General features: G+C 43.6%; 1 protein-coding gene across 1 annotated transcript in view; it reads left to right on the top strand.

Moving 5' to 3' along the window:
- LOC125742871 (liprin-alpha-3-like) overlaps nucleotides 1–17,386 on the top strand; it is a 30,658-nt gene extending 13,272 nt beyond the window's left edge. Inside the window, exons 13-32 of the mRNA XM_049015286.1 lie at nucleotides 174–305; nucleotides 885–947; nucleotides 1,124–1,203; nucleotides 1,391–1,556; nucleotides 1,702–1,895; nucleotides 2,680–2,914; nucleotides 8,616–8,749; nucleotides 8,836–8,987; nucleotides 9,461–9,554; nucleotides 11,022–11,103; nucleotides 11,592–11,792; nucleotides 12,166–12,228; nucleotides 12,804–12,830; nucleotides 13,317–13,492; nucleotides 13,807–13,904; nucleotides 14,452–14,627; nucleotides 14,743–14,811; nucleotides 14,943–15,105; nucleotides 15,663–15,729; nucleotides 15,964–17,386. Of these exons, the coding sequence (XP_048871243.1) occupies nucleotides 174–305; nucleotides 885–947; nucleotides 1,124–1,203; nucleotides 1,391–1,556; nucleotides 1,702–1,895; nucleotides 2,680–2,914; nucleotides 8,616–8,749; nucleotides 8,836–8,987; nucleotides 9,461–9,554; nucleotides 11,022–11,103; nucleotides 11,592–11,792; nucleotides 12,166–12,228; nucleotides 12,804–12,830; nucleotides 13,317–13,492; nucleotides 13,807–13,904; nucleotides 14,452–14,627; nucleotides 14,743–14,811; nucleotides 14,943–15,105; nucleotides 15,663–15,715 (2,358 nt within the window). The 3' untranslated portion in view covers nucleotides 15,716–15,729; nucleotides 15,964–17,386. The remainder of the gene's footprint in view (nucleotides 1–173; nucleotides 306–884; nucleotides 948–1,123; nucleotides 1,204–1,390; nucleotides 1,557–1,701; nucleotides 1,896–2,679; nucleotides 2,915–8,615; nucleotides 8,750–8,835; nucleotides 8,988–9,460; nucleotides 9,555–11,021; nucleotides 11,104–11,591; nucleotides 11,793–12,165; nucleotides 12,229–12,803; nucleotides 12,831–13,316; nucleotides 13,493–13,806; nucleotides 13,905–14,451; nucleotides 14,628–14,742; nucleotides 14,812–14,942; nucleotides 15,106–15,662; nucleotides 15,730–15,963) is intronic.

Here is a 17,386-nt window from a genome sequence, read left to right as displayed (position 1 = left end):
GAAAGCACTTTTTAAAATTCATTTTCAACTATTCATAGGACCTTTGCTCTCAAAGCCATTAATTCAGCCTCTTCTACATCCCGTTCCATTCTCCGCACTGTCACCCTTAGCTTTAAGTTTAGTTTTGGCAGGGAGAACCTCCACCCCCTGATTGAGTTCTCTCTCTAACCCAGGCACGGCAGAGAGAAAGGATGAACGACGAGCACAACAAACGGCTGTCTGACACAGTAGACAAGCTCCTGTCCGAATCCAACGAGAGGCTGCAGCTTCACTTGAAGGAGAGAATGGCAGCTCTTGAAGAGAAGGTACAGCCCCAGGATGCCATGATCTGCCTGCATAAAGGCAGGGAATTTAACCCGGGCACCATGCAACAAGTGCTCAGATTTGCGTAAGGCAGGACATTTACCCAATCGCCTATCATGAATTCAATAAAGACACAGCACAACAACTGATCAGATTTACATGAAGGTGGGCATTTTACCCAATCACAGCATAACAACTGCTCAGATTTACATGAAGGCAGGCATTTTACCCAATCACAGCGTAACAACTGCTCAGATTTGCATAAAGGTAAAAAACATATTTTGACTGTTGAATGTGCTTGTTTTCCTACAGATAAAATGCTTCTTACTTTCCTTTTAAAACTTTCTCTTCATAAATAAGTGGTTCAAAACTTAAAACTCAGTTACCTTGTTATGTGATGGTTAATATGTGTAACAAATTTGGTATCAAGTTAATAATTAAACAACATTTACCATGGTTGAAGAAAGAATATCGACATGTGAGATTGTTTTTTTTTTTATTTAAAAAAGGAGTCACACAATATGAAAGAAAAAGGCATAAGAACATAACAATGTCATGAATTATTTTCTTTTTTTATTCAGAATGCTCTTTCAGAAGAGCTGGCAAACATGAAGAAGATACAGGATGATCTTTTAGCAAACAAGGTACTTATCCCCAACGCTATAAAGTATGTGATTTGGTCTGTCAGCATTATGCTCTAATAACTACATTTTATTTGCCAAACACAATACCCATCCTGTGCCAAAGAAATAGTGTTGATCTTTCTCCTTCAACTCTCTTCTTTTTTTGCTCTCTCTCTTTTTCTCTCGCTCCTTCTCAGGACCAGCTCATAGCTGAACTAGAGAGACTTCAGACTGAACTTGATCAGCTGAGGGGAAGGCCCAGTTCAACCTACTCCAGGTTAGCTTCACTAGTGCTTCTGGGGTATAACTGTTTTATAAACCATTTTGTATACTTAATTAACATACACTTACTATGTGTGATGATAATGCACAAATTTTGCAGTTTGATGGTAAGAGACTTCTACGCTTTTCAGTGGCCTGCTGACTGAGGAATGTGTCTCTTCTCACCTGTTGGTCTTTCTCAGGTCTCTTCCAGGAAGTGCACTGGAACTGAGGTTCCCCCAAGGGACCGGTGCTCTCCCAGCTGGTTCGACCACGCACCTGGATCACTATGGCAACGCAGCCTCAGGGGGCGTGGTTAGGCGGACTCACCGCGGGCGATGGGGTCCAGCCAGGGAGGATGCCAGCAAGGTGAAATCTGCATTCTTAGTCTCACACCAATGCAGTTATATGATGTTGCACTCGTTGACCAACAGCACCTTTGATTCATTGTAAGTCGCCTAAATCAAGCCATTTGAACACTACCAGCTTTTCCACTGCCATCTTCTCATTTCAGTATGGGGAATGGGATAGCGGCAATCTGCTAGCACCCGGGTTCGAAGGCGGTGTCGAGGGCGGCTGCTCAGATGACGAGGAGGACAGAGAGACGGTCTTTGGGTCAGAGCTCCTCTCCCCCAGTGGACAGACAGATGTGCAGACCCTGGCCATTATGCTACAGGAGCAGCTGGAGGCTATCAACAAAGAGATAAAGTGAGTGTCCCATATGAAGATAGAGTAGATATTCCTCATGGAACACCTGTGTCCACGGAAGAGGGAGGATTCCCCTCATAGCCTGAAGCAGACTTAGGACAAATATACACTACTGTACAGAAATCTGCAAAAGGCTGTGAAAGAAAATGTTATTTAGAATTTGGTGATCAGCGGTCACTGTTGACACACCACAGTGCCCTCTGCATTTAACCCATATGTGACATTTCAGGGAGCAGCTAATTCAGTGCCTGGGGAGCAGTGCTTGGGGGTGATACCTTGCTCAGGATACCTCAGTGGTGCCTTACTGGTCTGGGATTTGATCTTTCAATTACAAGTGCGCTTCTCTAACCATTAAGACACTGCCCACAATCTGGGTATTATCTGGGTAATAAGTGTACATTTGGTCAGAGAAAAACATTTACCATTAGAATATAGGCTAATGAATAGTAACACAATAAAAATGACAAGAATTTATTTTGTTGTCCAAAATGTTACTCTTTATCTTATTGTATGGCTTGAAGAAGACCCCTTTGGTTCTCAAACATCTCTTCAGGGGCATCCCAGCTATTCCATGTATTCATCAAATTTCTCTTAATTAAGGTATTGATTAGCTGAATGTGGTAAACTACTGGCTGAGTTAAGAAATACACAAGTATATGGAATATATACTGCAAATTCTGAGATTACTTTAGAAAAGGTTTTGATATGTCAAGAGTCACACAGGATACTTGTTGAGTTTGTGTTAAGAACACTCTGCTGCTGCTTATTCTCTCCATTCATCCAGACTGATTCAAGAGGAGAAAGAAAGCACAGAGCTAAGGGCGGAAGAGATTGAGAGCAGAGTCAGCAGTGTTGCTCTGGATGGGCCTCCAATTCCTCCGACCTCATTGGGTGGGACTGGGAGGGGCTTCATTCCATCATCTCTCACCTCCTCTACTCTGGCCTCCCCGTCACCTCCAAGCTCTGGACATTCAACACCCCGATTGCCTCACTCTCCTGCCCGAGAGAACGAGAGACAGGTGAGGCAGCAATCTGTGTGACTGAACGTGAAAACTAGAGAGAGAGAAGTAAAGAGACTGACAGACAGGTGTGTCATTAATCAATATGACTGGATGTGAGAAAGAAGGGGAGAGACCTATAAACAGGTGTGTCACTAGTCTGTGTGACTGAACATGAGAAAGAAGGATAGAGACTGATAGACAGGTGTGTCACTAGTCTGTGTGACTGAACATGAGAAAGAAGGATAGAGACTGATAGACAGGTGTGTCACTAGTCTGTGTGACTGAACATGAGAAAGAAGGATAGAGACTGATAGACAGGTGTGTCACTAGTTTGTGTGACTGAACATGAGAAAGAAGGATAGAGACTGATAGACAGGTGTGTCACTAGTCTGTGTGACTGAACATGAGAAAGAAGGATAGAGACTGATAGACAGGTGTGTCACTAGTCTGTGTGACTGAACATGAGAAAGAAGGATAGAGACTGATAGACAGGTGTGTCACTAGTCTGTAACTGAACGTGAGAAAGAAGGAGAGAGACCAATAGACAGGTGTCTCACTAGTCTGTGTGACTGAATGTCAGAAAGAAAGATAGAAACTGATAGATAAGTGTGTCACAAGTCTGTGTGACTGAACGTGAGAAAGAAGGAGAGAGACTGATAGACAGGTGTGTCACTAGTTTGTGTGACTGAACATGAGAAAGAAGGATAGAGACTGATAGACAGGTGTGTCACTAGTCTGTGTGACTGAACATGAGAAAGAAGGATAGAGACTGATAGACAGGTGTGTCACTAGTCTGTGTGACTGAATGTCAGAAAGAAAGATAGAAACTGATATATAGGTGTGTCACAAGTCTGTGTGACTGAACGTGAGAAAGAAGGATAGAGACTGATAGACAGGTGTGTCACTAGTCTGTGTGACTGAACATGAGAAAGAAGGATAGAGACTGATAGGTGTGTCACTAGTCTGTGTGACTGAACATGAGAAAGAAGGATAGAGACTGATAGATAGGTGTGTCACTAGTCTGTGATACTGAACATGAGAAAGAAGGATAGAGACTGATAGACAGGTGTGTCACTAGTCTGTGTGACTGAACGTGAGAAAGAAGGATAGAGACTGATAGACAGGTGTGTCACTAGTCTGTGTGACTGAACATGAGAAAGAAGGATAGAGACTGATAGACAGGTGTGTCACTAGTCTGTAACTGAACGTGAGAAAGAAGGAGAGAGACCAATAGACAGGTGTCTCACTAGTCTGTGTGACTGAATGTCAGAAAGAAAGATAGAAACTGATAGATAAGTGTGTCACAAGTCTGTGTGACTGAACGTGAGAAAGAAGGATAGATACTGATAGATAGGTGTGTCACTAGTTTGTGTGACTGAACATGAGAAAGAAGGATAGAGACTGATAGACAGGTGTGTCACTAGTCTGTGTGACTGAACATGAGAAAGAAGGATAGAGACCTATAGACAGGTGTGTCAATAGTCTGTGTGACTGAATGTCAGAAAGAAGGATAGAGACTGATAGACAGGTGTGTCACTAGTCTATGTGACTGAATGTGAGAAAGGAGGACAGAGACTGATAGACAGGTGTGTCACAAGTCTGTGTGACTGAACATGAGAAAGAAGGATAGAGACTGATAGATAGGTGTGTCACTAGTCTGTGTGACTGAACATGAGAAAGAAGGATAGAGACTGATAGGTGTGTCACAAGTCTGTAACTGAACGTGAGAAAGAAGGGTATAGACTGATAAACAGGTGTCTCATTAATCTATGTAACTGGATGTGAGAAAGAAGGAGAGAGACTGATAGACAGGTGTCTCATTAATCTGTGTGACCTACATGAGAGAAAGACAGAGAGAGAGACTGATAGACAGGTGTCTCAATAATCTGTGTGACCTACATGAGAGATAGACAGAGAAAGAGACTGATAGACAGGTGCGTCACTAGTCTGTGTGACTGAACGTGAGAAAGAAGGAGAGAGACTGATAGACAGGTGTCTCATTAATCTGTGTGACCTATATGAGAGAAAGACAGAGAGAGAGACTGATAGACAGGTGTGTCACTAGTCTGTGTAACTGAACGTGAGAAAGAAGGAGAGAGACTGATAGATAGGTGTCTCATTAATCTGTGTGACCTACATGAGAGAAAGACAGAGAGAGAGACTGATAGACAGGTGTGTCACTAGTCTGTGTGACTGAATGTGGGAAAGAGAAGGAGAGAGACCTATATACAGGTGTCACTAGTCTGTGTGACTGAACATGACAAAGAAGGAGAGAGACTGATAGACAGGTGTGTCACTGGTCTGTGTAACTGAATGTGAGAAAGAAGGAGAGAGACTGATAGACAGGTGTGTCATTAATCTGTGTGACAAAACATGAGAAATATAAAGAGATTGAGAGACTGATAGACAGATGTGTCACTAGTCTGTGTGACTGATCGTGAGAAAGACAGATAGAGACTGATAGACAGGTATCTCATTAGTCTGTGACTGAATGTGAGAAAGAAGGAGAGAGACTGATAGACAGGTGCGTCACTAGTCTGTGTGACTGAATGTGAGAAAAAAGGAGAGCGACTGATAGACAGGCGTGTCATTAATCTGTGTAACTGAACGTGAGAAAGAAGAAGAGAGACCTATAGACAGATGTGTCACTGGTCTGTGTGACTGATCGTGAGAAAGACAGATAGAGACTGATAGACAGGTATCTCATTAGTCTGTGACTGAATGTGAGAAAGAAGGAGAGAGACTGATAGACAGGTGTCTCGTTAGTTTGTGTGACTGAATGTGACAAAGAAAGAGAGAGACTGATAGACAAGTGTGTCATTAATCTGTGTGACTGAACGCGAGAAAGAAGGATAGAGACTGATAGACAGGTGTGTCACTAGTCTGTGTGACTGAACGCGAGAAAGAAGGAGAGAGATTGATAGACAGCTGTGTCACTAGTCTGTGTGACTGAACGCGAGAAAGAAGGAGAGAGAGTGATAGACAGGTGTGTCATTAATCTGTGTGACCTACATGAGAGAGAGACAGAGAGAGAGACTGATAGACAGGTGTCTCGTTAGTCTGTGTGACAAAACATGAGAAATTTAAAGAGATTGAGAGACTGATAGACAGGTGTGTCACTAGTCTGTGTGACAACATGAGAAAGAAGGATAGAGACTGATAGACAGGTATCTCATTAGTCTGTGACTGAATGTGAGAAAGAAGGAGAGAGACTGATAGACAGGTGTGTCACTAGTCTGTGTGACTGAATGTGAAAAAGAAGGATAGAGACTGATAGACAGGTGTGTCACTAGTCTGTGTGACTGAATGTGAGAAAGAAGGAGAGAGACTGATAGACAGGCGTGTCATTAATCTGTGTGACTGAATGTGAGAAAGAAGGATAGAGACTGATAGACAGGCGTGTCATTAATCTGTGTAACTGAACATGAGAAAGAAGAAGAGAGACCTAAAGACAGATGTGTCACTGGTCTGTATGACTGATCGTGAGAAAGACAGATAGAGACTGACAGACAGGTATCTCATTAGTCTGTGACTGAATGTGAGAAAGAAGGAGAGAGACTGATAGACAGGTGTCTCATTAGTCTGTGAATGAATGTGAGAAAGAAGGATAGAGACTGATAGACAGGTGTGTCACTAGTCTGTGTGACTAAACGCGAGAAAGAAGGATAGAGACTGATAGACAGGTGTGTCACTAGTCTGTGTGACTGAACGCGAGAAAGAAGGAGAGAGATTGATAGACAGGTGTGTCACTAGTCTGTGTGACTGAACGCGAGAAAGAAGGAGAGAGAGTGATAGACAGGTGTGTCATTAATCTGTGTGACCTACATGAGAGAGAGACAGAGAGAGAGACTGATAGACAGGTGTCTCGTTAGTCTGTGTGACAAAACATGAGAAATTTAAAGAGATTGAGAGACTGATAGACAGGTGTGTCACTAGTCTGTGTGACAACATGAGAAAGAAGGATAGAGACTGATAGACAGGTATCTCTTTAGTCTGTGACTGAATGTGAGAAAGAAGGAGAGAGACTGATAGACAGGTGTGTCACTAGTCTGTGTGACTGAATGTGAAAAAGAAGGATAGAGACTGATAGACAGGTGTGTCACTAGTCTGTGTGACTGAATGTGAGAAAGAAGGAGAGAGACTGATAGACAGGCGTGTCATTAATCTGTGTGACTGAATGTGAGAAAGAAGGATAGAGACTGATAGACAGGCGTGTCATTAATCTGTGTAACTGAACGTGAGAAAGAAGAAGAGAGACCTAAAGACAGATGTGTCACTGGTCTGTATGACTGATCGTGAGAAAGACAGATAGAGACTGACAGACAGGTATCTCATTAGTCTGTGACTGAATGTGAGAAAGAAGGAGAGAGACTGATAGACAGGTGTCTCGTTAGTTTGTGTGACTGAATGTGAGAAAGAAAGAGAGAGACTGATAGACAAGTGTGTCATTAATCTGTGTGACCTACATGAGAGAGAGACAGAGAGAGAGACTGATAGACAGGTGTCTCATTAGTCTGTGTGACAAAACATGAGAAATATAAAGAGATTGAGAGACTGATAGACAGGTGTGTCAGTAGTCTGTGTGACTGAACGTGAGAAAGACAGATAGAGACTGATAGAAAGGTGTGTCACTAGTCTGTGTGACTGAACGTGAGAAAGAAGGATAGAGACTGATAGACAGGTCTGTCATTAATCTGTGTGACCTACATGAGAGAAAGATAGAGAGAGAGACTGATAGACAGGTGTCTCGTTAGTTTGTGTGACTGAATGTGAGAAAGAAAGAGAGAGACTGATAGACAGGTGTCTCCTTAGTTTGTGTGACTGAATGTGAGAAAGAAAGAGAGAGACTGATAGACAGGTGTGTCACTAGTCTGTGTGACTGAATGTGAGAAAGAAAGAAGAGACTGATAGACAGATGTGTCAATCTGTGTGACCTACATGAGAGAAAGATAGAGAGAGAGACTGATAGACAGGTTTCTCGTTAGTTTGTGTGACTGAATGTGAGAAAGATAGAGAGAGACTGATAGACAGGTGTGTCATTAATCTGTGTGACCTACATGAGAGAGAGACAGAGAGAGAGACTGATAGACAGGTGTCTCATTAGTCTGTGTGACAAAACATGAGAAATATAAAGAGATTGAGAGACTGATAGACAGATGTGTCACTAGTCTGTGTGACTGAACGTGAGAAAGACAGATAGAGACTGATAGACAGATGTCTCATTAGTCTGTGTGCCTGAACTTGAGAAAGACAGATAGAGACTGATAGACAGGTTTGTCACTAGTCTGTGTGACTGAATGTGAGAAAGAAGGAGAGAGAATGATAGACAGTTGTGTCACTAGTCTTTGTGACTGAATGTGAGAAAGAAAGAGAGAGACTGATAGACAGGTGTGTCACTAGTCTGTGTGACTGAATGTGAGACAGAAGGAGAGAGACTGATAGACAGGTGTTTCACTAGTCTGTGTGCCTGAACGTGAGAAAGAAGGTTAGAGACTGATAGGTGTGTCATTATTCAGTGTGACTGAGCATAAGAAATACAGAAAGAGAAATAGGGAGCCTGATAGATAGGTGTGTTATTGGTCTGTCTGACTGAATATGAGAAAAAGAAGAAAAGAGACTGTTAGACAGATCTGTCATTAATATGTGCGAAATGATCGTGAGAAAGACCAGAGACTGATCGGTGAGATTTAAATATTTGTTCTGAAAACCCAAATCATAGAACAACAAGGAGGAGGAGAGGTCGCTGGCCCTTGTGGACTCCACTCCTCCCCCCACTCCTCGAGCTCTCCGATTGGACAGGATGACTCACACACACCCGGGTGCTGGCCTTGATGACCATCGGGAGTTCCGCAGGTCAGTTAGCCAATGCAGGCGACAGCTAAGAGCCTTATTCCATTATTCCCTCTGGGTTTTTAACCCGCTCTGCTGTTTTCATACAGCCTTTCAGCTGACGGCAGCGGCTCCAACAGCAGCCAAGACTCCCTCCACAAGTCTAGCAAGAAGAAAAGCATTAAGTCTTCCATCGGTCGCCTCTTTGGCAAGAAAGAGAAAGGGAGGATGGGCCAGCCGGGACGGGAATCTGTATCCCTGGGTGAGGAAGAGATAGAGGGGCCTTGTGTGTGTGTGGGTGCGGGCGTGTGTTTTGTTTTTAAAAAGTACACATTAGCTCATTTCAGTTGGCAATAATTCAGATTTGCAAGACTATATAGGAATATTATACTTGTAATTTATTCAGTGGGCCGAAAGTCTTGTCCAGATGACCTTGGCAGAATGTAACAGACATACATTACAGACAATATTGCTTGGACAACATTTATATTAATGACACGCTGTTTCAGTGTATAAATGCATATGATCATAGAACAGTATGGTAATGGTGCATTAGGTAATGTAACTCTGGGACTGGTGGTGGGATTCTGGGGTGGGGTGTTGTTTTTGGAAAAGCATAGTTAAAGCAAAGAATACATTAGAGCTGAGACACCCCCACCACCCTCAGTCTGAGTTGTGCACTCTTGGGGGCGTGCTTGTCACAGCGCCTGATGTGGTCTGCTGTGTCTCATTTAGCCTCAACACCCTCTGATGATGTCAGCTCTGCAGATCCTCTCGGCCTGACCAAACTCACTGGATCCGTGGACAAGGACCGGCGAAGCAAGAAGAAGTAAAATCACTTCTTTGTTATCTTACGTCACAGGGCTCCTGTCAATTAATGTCCAAACTAATATGCAACGTAATATATATTTGGTTGGGGGTTAATTAGTTTAATTTAAAAAGGGGCTACAGATTGTGAACAAATGGAATTTCGGAAAAATATGTCTATAAGTTTGACAGGCTATCTGTACCCCATGACAGCTTATGTGCAGAAGAAAGTCTTGTACCAATTAAGTCATCCACAAACCAGAGGCATGATGTTTGCTCTCGCAGTTTGAGGTCTGGTGCTTGGAGACTACATGCGTCGTGCACGCAGGAGGATCCTCATCATCATACTACCTTTGTCAGCATGGAATAGACACTCCATACTGGGGTGTTGACAGGGCATAAACTCCTCATGTAATATGTGAGTCCAGCCTACGCCTGGAAAATGGCCAACAATAGCTTGGGCCATAGTTAAGCAACCTTGATATGAATAGGCATCAAGTCTAAAGAGAAGACTTGTTTTAATGTCAAAGGTTTAAAACCGTGTTTCTCAGCCTGGTCCTTGTGGACCCCCAGACGATCCACATTTTTCTCCCTGCCAGGGAAAAAAAACGTAGACTGTATGGGGGTCCCTGAGGACCCCATGTTGGGAAACACTGGTCTAAAACTTTAACCATGTAAGAATCCGTACATCTTGGGAACAGGTCTGATAGCTTGAAGTGAAGAGTTATGGCCAATGGACCACGTTTAACATATGTGTTTCATTCCTGTGATGATGATGTCCCTATTTGGGTCACATGATGGTCCTTTGTAATCTGTCAGAAACTCCCACCCTCCCCCCTAAGGTTTCCACATGTGCACTATTACATTTAATAGCCCCCCAGTGGACTCAAACTGAACAGGGCTACAGGACCAGCTTCCTTGGGCATTATTACATTAAATTTATTTTATTTAGCTGACACTTGTGTTCCAAGTAACATGCAAGTGAGGCAAACAGCACATTGCAAACATACAGGCTGTCAAGCATTAGATTAGGCATAAGTGCAGCTAGGATGAGGTTCCGGTGAATGACCAAGTACAAGCAAAAGCAGCATTGGAGCAGGAGACACACAACAAAGCAAGTCAAACAAAGCAAGAATCGAACAAAACTACCATTCAAATCAGCAGAAAGTGGATCATTAAGATCATTCAGGGAATGTGGAGTATTAGGCTAGTAGAGGTAATTAAAGAACTGTTCTGTGACTGTTATTCACCTGTTAGCACTGGACTGGGGGAAGCTTGTGAAAACAGGTGTCATTATTGTTTAAGGAGAAATTAAACAGTGATGTCGCAGTATCAGATAAGTACAATAGAAAACGGTTCTCATGTTCAGGCCTTGTGGGTGTTTCTCGTGCCATAACATTCTTTTTCCAGTTTCGTTGCTGAAATCTCCCTTTCTTCCACCTCCAGTCTCCATTGTCACGGTATCTTTTGGTGTCCCTCCCCCTCCCAGGCATGAGTTACTGGAGGAGGCCTGTCGCCAGGGTCTCCCCTTCGCTTCCTGGGATGGACCGACTGTGGTGTCCTGGCTGGAGGTATACCCCATATCCTCCCACTGCTTTGCTGTCATTAAATTCATTGTGTGAAAGGGTTCATCTCAGCTTAGAACGGAGTTTGTGGAATGTACCATGTCATCCCAGTCCTCAGGGAAACCCAGACAGTCCACATTTTTGCTTCCTCCTAACTCCTAGTCAATGAAGGACAGCAAATACCTGATACAGGTGTGTTGGCAGCTGGGTGAGTGTAAAAATGACTTTCTGGGGCTCCCCGAGGACTTGGGTGAGAAACACTGGATTAGTGGAATGTACCATCTCAGCCCTTCCCCCCACTCGAGCAGGGTCAAGTGATTCATTTTACTGTGAATCGTCACTTTGATAGATGTAAATGTATGTCTTTCCTTAGGTGCCCATCTTCTTCACCCCTGAACTAGCCCAGTCATTCATGCTCCTTCTCATCTCCCCTCTCCGCCTTCTGTTCTCCAATCCCCTCACCCCCCCCCCCCCCCCCCGGGTCTGCCGCCTAGCTGTGGGTGGGCATGCCTGCCTGGTATGTGGCAGCATGCAGGGCGAATGTTAGGAGTGGCGCAATCATGGCCAACCTGTCGGACACGGAGATTCAGCGGGAGATCGGCATCAGCAACCCGCTGCACCGACTCAAGCTGCGGTTGGCCATCCAGGAGATGGTGTCCCTGACCAGCCCCTCAGCCCCCGCCAGCACGCGATCTGTCAGTGGACACGCACACCTCCCGTTTATTACACATCTATTTATAAATCACCATGATGCAACTGAGAATAGGGCTGTCCTTGGCTTTGCCAGCTTTTGTTTATACATTTTTGTTTATATACCCAGCAGAAAAAGGCAACATTGTTAATTGTTATTATTATATATAATATACATTTTATCATATTTTATGATACATTCTAGGTATTATTTATTCATTCGTTATTATTATTAATAATAATATTATTATTAATGTTCTTGTTGTTGCTATGTTGTTATTATTATTAATCTTTATTACTATTATTATTATCATTATTATGTTATTTAATTAAATTGTTGCATTCTCCTTGTTTCTGTCCCTTGGCATGCGGCCGCAGTCGACTAGTAACGTGTGGATGACGCATGCGGAAATGGAGTCTCTCACCGCTGCCACGAAACCTGTAAGTGATTTCCTCCCTCCTCCGCCGCCACTCAGGGATGTCGCCCCTCGTGTTCTGCTGACCACATGATTACTTTGTGTGTGGTTCTCTGAAACAGATGGACTACTCTTGGAAAAAAGCCCAGTACTGTTCACTGCTGGGTTAGTGGTGTTAGTCTAGAAATTAATAAAGTACATCCTCAGATTTTGATGATGTGACGTTACTAAAGCACACGGCCAGTGAAAGCAGAACACTAACGTAATGCCTGGGAAAGCATATACAGATATATTTTGCAGCTTTCTTTAAAGTGTAACTTGCATTAATTGACAGTAATGAATCTCTTTCTCTTTCTCTTTGTTCGTCTGATTGAATGTTAAAGTCGGTCTTGCCTTTATGCCCTCAGCTTTTATTAAAGTGCTTTTTCTTCCAACTAATTTCTGACTACTAACAAACAAATCCTACCTGTGCGTTCCCCACCTCGCCCCGCCCCACCTCGCCCCGCCCCGCTCCGTTCGATGTGCCTTCAATCCCCTCCTGCCAAATCTGTTTCTCAATTCTCTGTCTTGCTCTCGCTTTCACCTCCCTCCACATCCAAGGAGCTGAAAGAGATAAGCTGGGATCAGGTGCGTTCCCGTCTCATCTAATAGCACTCAGTCTGATTTCGCGTTACACTTAGCCTAGATTTCCACTGCCTGCACCCTGCTACTGCCCTTCTTCATTCCACATACAGTCATAGGTACCAACTCTGCCATTTTGCGTCTTCCAGTATAGATTAAATCACATTGTTAAAAAGTGCAGATAAATCCACATAGATGCAAATACACAAATACAAAATAGTTAATCTCACTATTTAGCTCCCGGATCCATGCTTTCCCATAATTCACTGCAAAAAGCCGTACTTTACTTATTCACCTTCCATTCCCATCAAATACTTCAACTGCTCTATTTGTCTGTCCCTCTTTCTTCTGCTTTCCTATATTCCTCCTTTTCACATTATTTTCATCGCTGTCTTTCCTTCCCCCTCGCAGTTGTGCTTATTTATTCTCCTTACATGACCGATTATTCGACACACTGTAATGCTGATTGGATCTCTCTTGACCCTGGCCCAGATTCTGGCCTATGGGGACATGAACCACGAGTGGGTGGGAAACGAGTGGCTCCCCAGCCTGGGTCTGCCCCAGTACCGCAGCTACTTCATGGAGTCCCTGGTGGACGCCCGTATGCTAGACCACCTGACCAAGAAGGAGCTGAGGGGCCAGTTAAAGATGGTGGACAGCTTCCACAGGTGGGCCTCTGCGAATTCTCAGTCCCATTTGAGCATTCCTGCATCATTCACAGCTATATAATGAGCTGTGCACTTAAATCAGTCAGCATATGTGCTTTCCCCAAAAATTCCGGCTTTTGACTTGACTGTAACGATGTATTTTATGAATCTGTAAATGGCCTGTTTTTGTGTGTTTTCATCCCGGTTGCCATGCCGCACGTTACATGCCTCGTCGATAATTAACTAATGCAAGATTTGTCCACAGAGCTAAAGCGGACCTCGGTTGCTCTTGCGCGCAGTGCTCGCTGACTCTTCTGTGTGCGTATCCCTCTTAGGGTCAGCCTGCATTACGGCATTATGTGCCTGAAGCGTTTAAACTACGACAGAAAGGAGCTGGAGAGAAAGAGGGAGGAGAGCCAGCACCAGAACAAAGGTGATTTTACCCCTGACCAGAGAAGCCAGAGATAGAGCCTCATAGTGAGATAATCGCCTTGTAAGAGGCCATCCAATAATAATTATTAACTTATATGCCATGCAGGTGTCCAAAGATAAACATAAAGCTGAATAATAAAAATTGGAATACTACTGACCACATTTTATGGTGGCAATGCTTAGCACTGTTGCTTGACAATAACTGTGAGATCTGTTCCCACCCCTGGTTCTGTGTGTGCAACTTCACCGTGTCTTCACAGGTTTCTTCCAGGTAGTGCTACACTTAGGTTAACATGCACCTTTAAGTTGACCGTAGTGCATTATAATGGACTGGCATTCCAACCAGGGCTTGCCCTGCCTGATGTAGTCTAGGATAGATTCCAGGTTCACTGTATTCCTGGGTTGGATAAGCAGATGGATTGACTATATTTTAATAACAATAAAAGTAAAAGTGATGTATGGGGGTTAGATTTACATCCCGTAGATGGTCCGGATTGTTCCACTGTGGGTTTTAATGCAGACCTGATGCTTTCTCTAACCTTTCCCAGATGTGATGGTATGGTCAAATGAGCGGGTCATGTGCTGGGTGCAGTCCGTGGGTCTGAAGGAGTTTGCCGACAACCTGAGGGAGAGTGGGGTGCACGGGTCGCTCTTGGCCCTTGACGACACCTTCGACTACACGGACCTGGCCCTGTTGCTGCAGATCCCCAACCAGAACACACAGGTGTGGGCCTCTCCAGTACCGGCAGGCCGTCCCCTCCACCTGGGGCTCTTTCGTGGTCATGCTGACATGTCGAATTCATCACTTTCGTTTCCTCCCCCTGCCCCCTAATTCCCAGGCCCGACAGCTCTTGGAGAAGGAGTACAATGCGCTCATTTCCGTGGGAACGGAGAGGAGGCCAGATGAGGTAAAATACACACGCACCCCTGCTGGGTCTCAGCTACACAGAAAAACCGGAGAGTTAGAGATGAGCTTTTTGGGTGTCCCAACATGGGTGGACTAACATGGCTAACATCTGACCTCACTGCTTTCCCTCAGGATGGCACAAAAACATTCACCCGCTCGCCCTCATGGAGGAAGATGTTCAGGGAGAAGGATCTTAGGGGAGTCACATCTGACTCCTCCGAGACACTGCCGCCCAACTTCCGTGCCTCGGCCATCTCTACGCCGTCAGTGACCCTGAGGAAAGTCCAGAGTGAGGGTGAGCCCCCCGGAGGGGGCAGGGGGGGCGGCTATCTCGATCATCAGTAGCTGAAGGCTGCAGGATCTCATATTTCGTTACCCCTTTGGACAAGCACTTGGCACATTCCCGGCATTCCCAGTTCTGAACAGTGTGTTTGTGAGCGTCTTTTAGTTCATAGGTTCCAACCCCCCAGTAGTCCTCAGGCAGTTTTCCACCGACTCGTGGGATCCTGGCCGTTTGAGGTGTTGGTGAAGTTCCAAAAATAAGCGATATATTTTCAAGCCATGCCGTCTCTTACGGCCTCTGATCTGGAAAAATAAATAGAAACAGCTAATCAGAGCCCCCGATCAACCCCCCCCCCCACACACACAACCAGCCCTTCAACAACTTTTATTGGTTGGTAAAATTTGAATACAATGTGCTGGTTGGGAACCCCACTTCAGTGGATTTTCAATCAAACTGCAAACCCTGAGGGGGAAAAGGGCAGTTATTACAGGATTTTAGTGTTTTGTCCAGTATTGCAGTGTGTCATCACAGTACAGTTCCTTTTCAATCTGTTTATCTCCATCTTTCAGTAAATTCTGGGTCCAGAGGGGAGTCGGGATCAGTGCGGACTTACTCCTGCTGAGGAGCATGATGTGGGTGAGGATATTACATCACGTGTCACACACTGCCCCGTTCATCACTGTCATCATTAATGTACTCAGTTTTTGTGTGTAAAATCAACATTATTTTGTCGTTAAGTGTTTTTTTTTCTGGTAAACATTGTTTGGTTGTTAAAATTTTTAAGTTGCCCAAAATGACATTAACACTGATTAAATGCTGCGAAACAATAGTTAGTTCTGAAAGGAGTAACTTCCTTGTTATGTTTCACAGGGCCAATGGATTTTGGATTTGATTCATTTCAGAAAAAAACACGACAAAAATTAAAAAAAAAACATAAACATGGACAGTTCTGCAATAATAGAGACACAGAGAGAAAATTTAAGGGAGCTCCTGGAAGCCAGCACGATTATTTTGAGTAAATATCTTGAAGATACTGAAGATGACAAAAGAGGCTATTTCATTGAATGGGTGGATGGATTTCAGCATTTCAGTTTGGTCTGTTTTTCTCGTCGTCTGGATCTACCATTGTACTGTGAAGCTGTATGTCGGTATAGAGACTGATATCATGTTGGCTAAGTGACGTCATCTTTGCTTAGCTGTCAACAGAAGGAGGCTTGCTCATGTGTAGGCCAGAAAAAACAGGCACTATTGCTCTAGAGTTGGTGCAGAATTTCATGATGCAAGCCCACTTTTGGGTGACCATGATTCTTGATTTTTTATTTTATTTTTTTTGTTATTCAGCCATGAGCTGGAACCAACAAGTGCTTCTGTTTTCGGGCCATAAGTTGCCCATAGACATAAACAGCAGTGTTTGTGTGTCACAACAGGGATGGTACGGTGTTTACAGTAAGTGTGTATGCAAGTGTACTGTGGTGTGCTTTTGTTAATGAGGTTAGTTTATCGTGTTCTCCTACAAACGTGCAAAGTGCACATTTGGTTCACCTGTATGAGCACAGTTCATTGAAGAGTATCAGCGATTGTCCTCTCTCGCTGGTTATGTCAGGGAATGCAGTTAGACAAAGGGTTGCCACCTGTCGTCCCAGACACAGATTCTCGACAAGCAGAGAGTCTGGGTACGAATGAGAGGTGGGAACCCTAGATGGCAAGACGAAGCATCTAGTAATCGCTGATGATTTGTCTGCAGAAACATGAACCAAGCAAGGAAGGTGTACAGGTACCGAGAAAAGCAGCACGCAAGAAACGAGAAATTGCAGTGAGTGGGATAATGGAGCAGAGGAAAGTACAGATTCAGTAGGAGTAGAGTGAACAGCGTAACAAAACAAGTTTAACATCTGTGTTAAAATGCATGACAAAACAACAGTGAATTTAACTTTAAAGAGAGAAGACAAAATAAATAAAAATAATTACATGAGATTAAAGGTAGGGTAAGGAGTTTGTAAAATGTGTGTTTTTTATTTTTATGATGACTATTTATCTGTATGTATTTATGTATTGAATACCTGTATGTAAATGTTAATTTATTACTTAATTTTGATTGTAACTTTATTTAGTTTAAAAAAGTAAATACATTTGAAAAATGGACAGTAAAAATATGCTACTTGTATGTGTAAATTTTGAGAACATATTGTGTTATGATTAAAAAAAATGAACAGCTATAACTGAAATTATGAGAAGATGATAAAATTAAGATGATTATGGTAATGAGAAAAAATAAAACACAAATTGTACATTA

Source organism: Brienomyrus brachyistius, chromosome 5 (assembly GCF_023856365.1).
Source record: "Brienomyrus brachyistius isolate T26 chromosome 5, BBRACH_0.4, whole genome shotgun sequence".
NCBI lineage: Eukaryota > Metazoa > Chordata > Actinopteri > Osteoglossiformes > Mormyridae > Brienomyrus > Brienomyrus brachyistius.
This window is presented reverse-complemented; position numbering and strand designations above follow the sequence as displayed.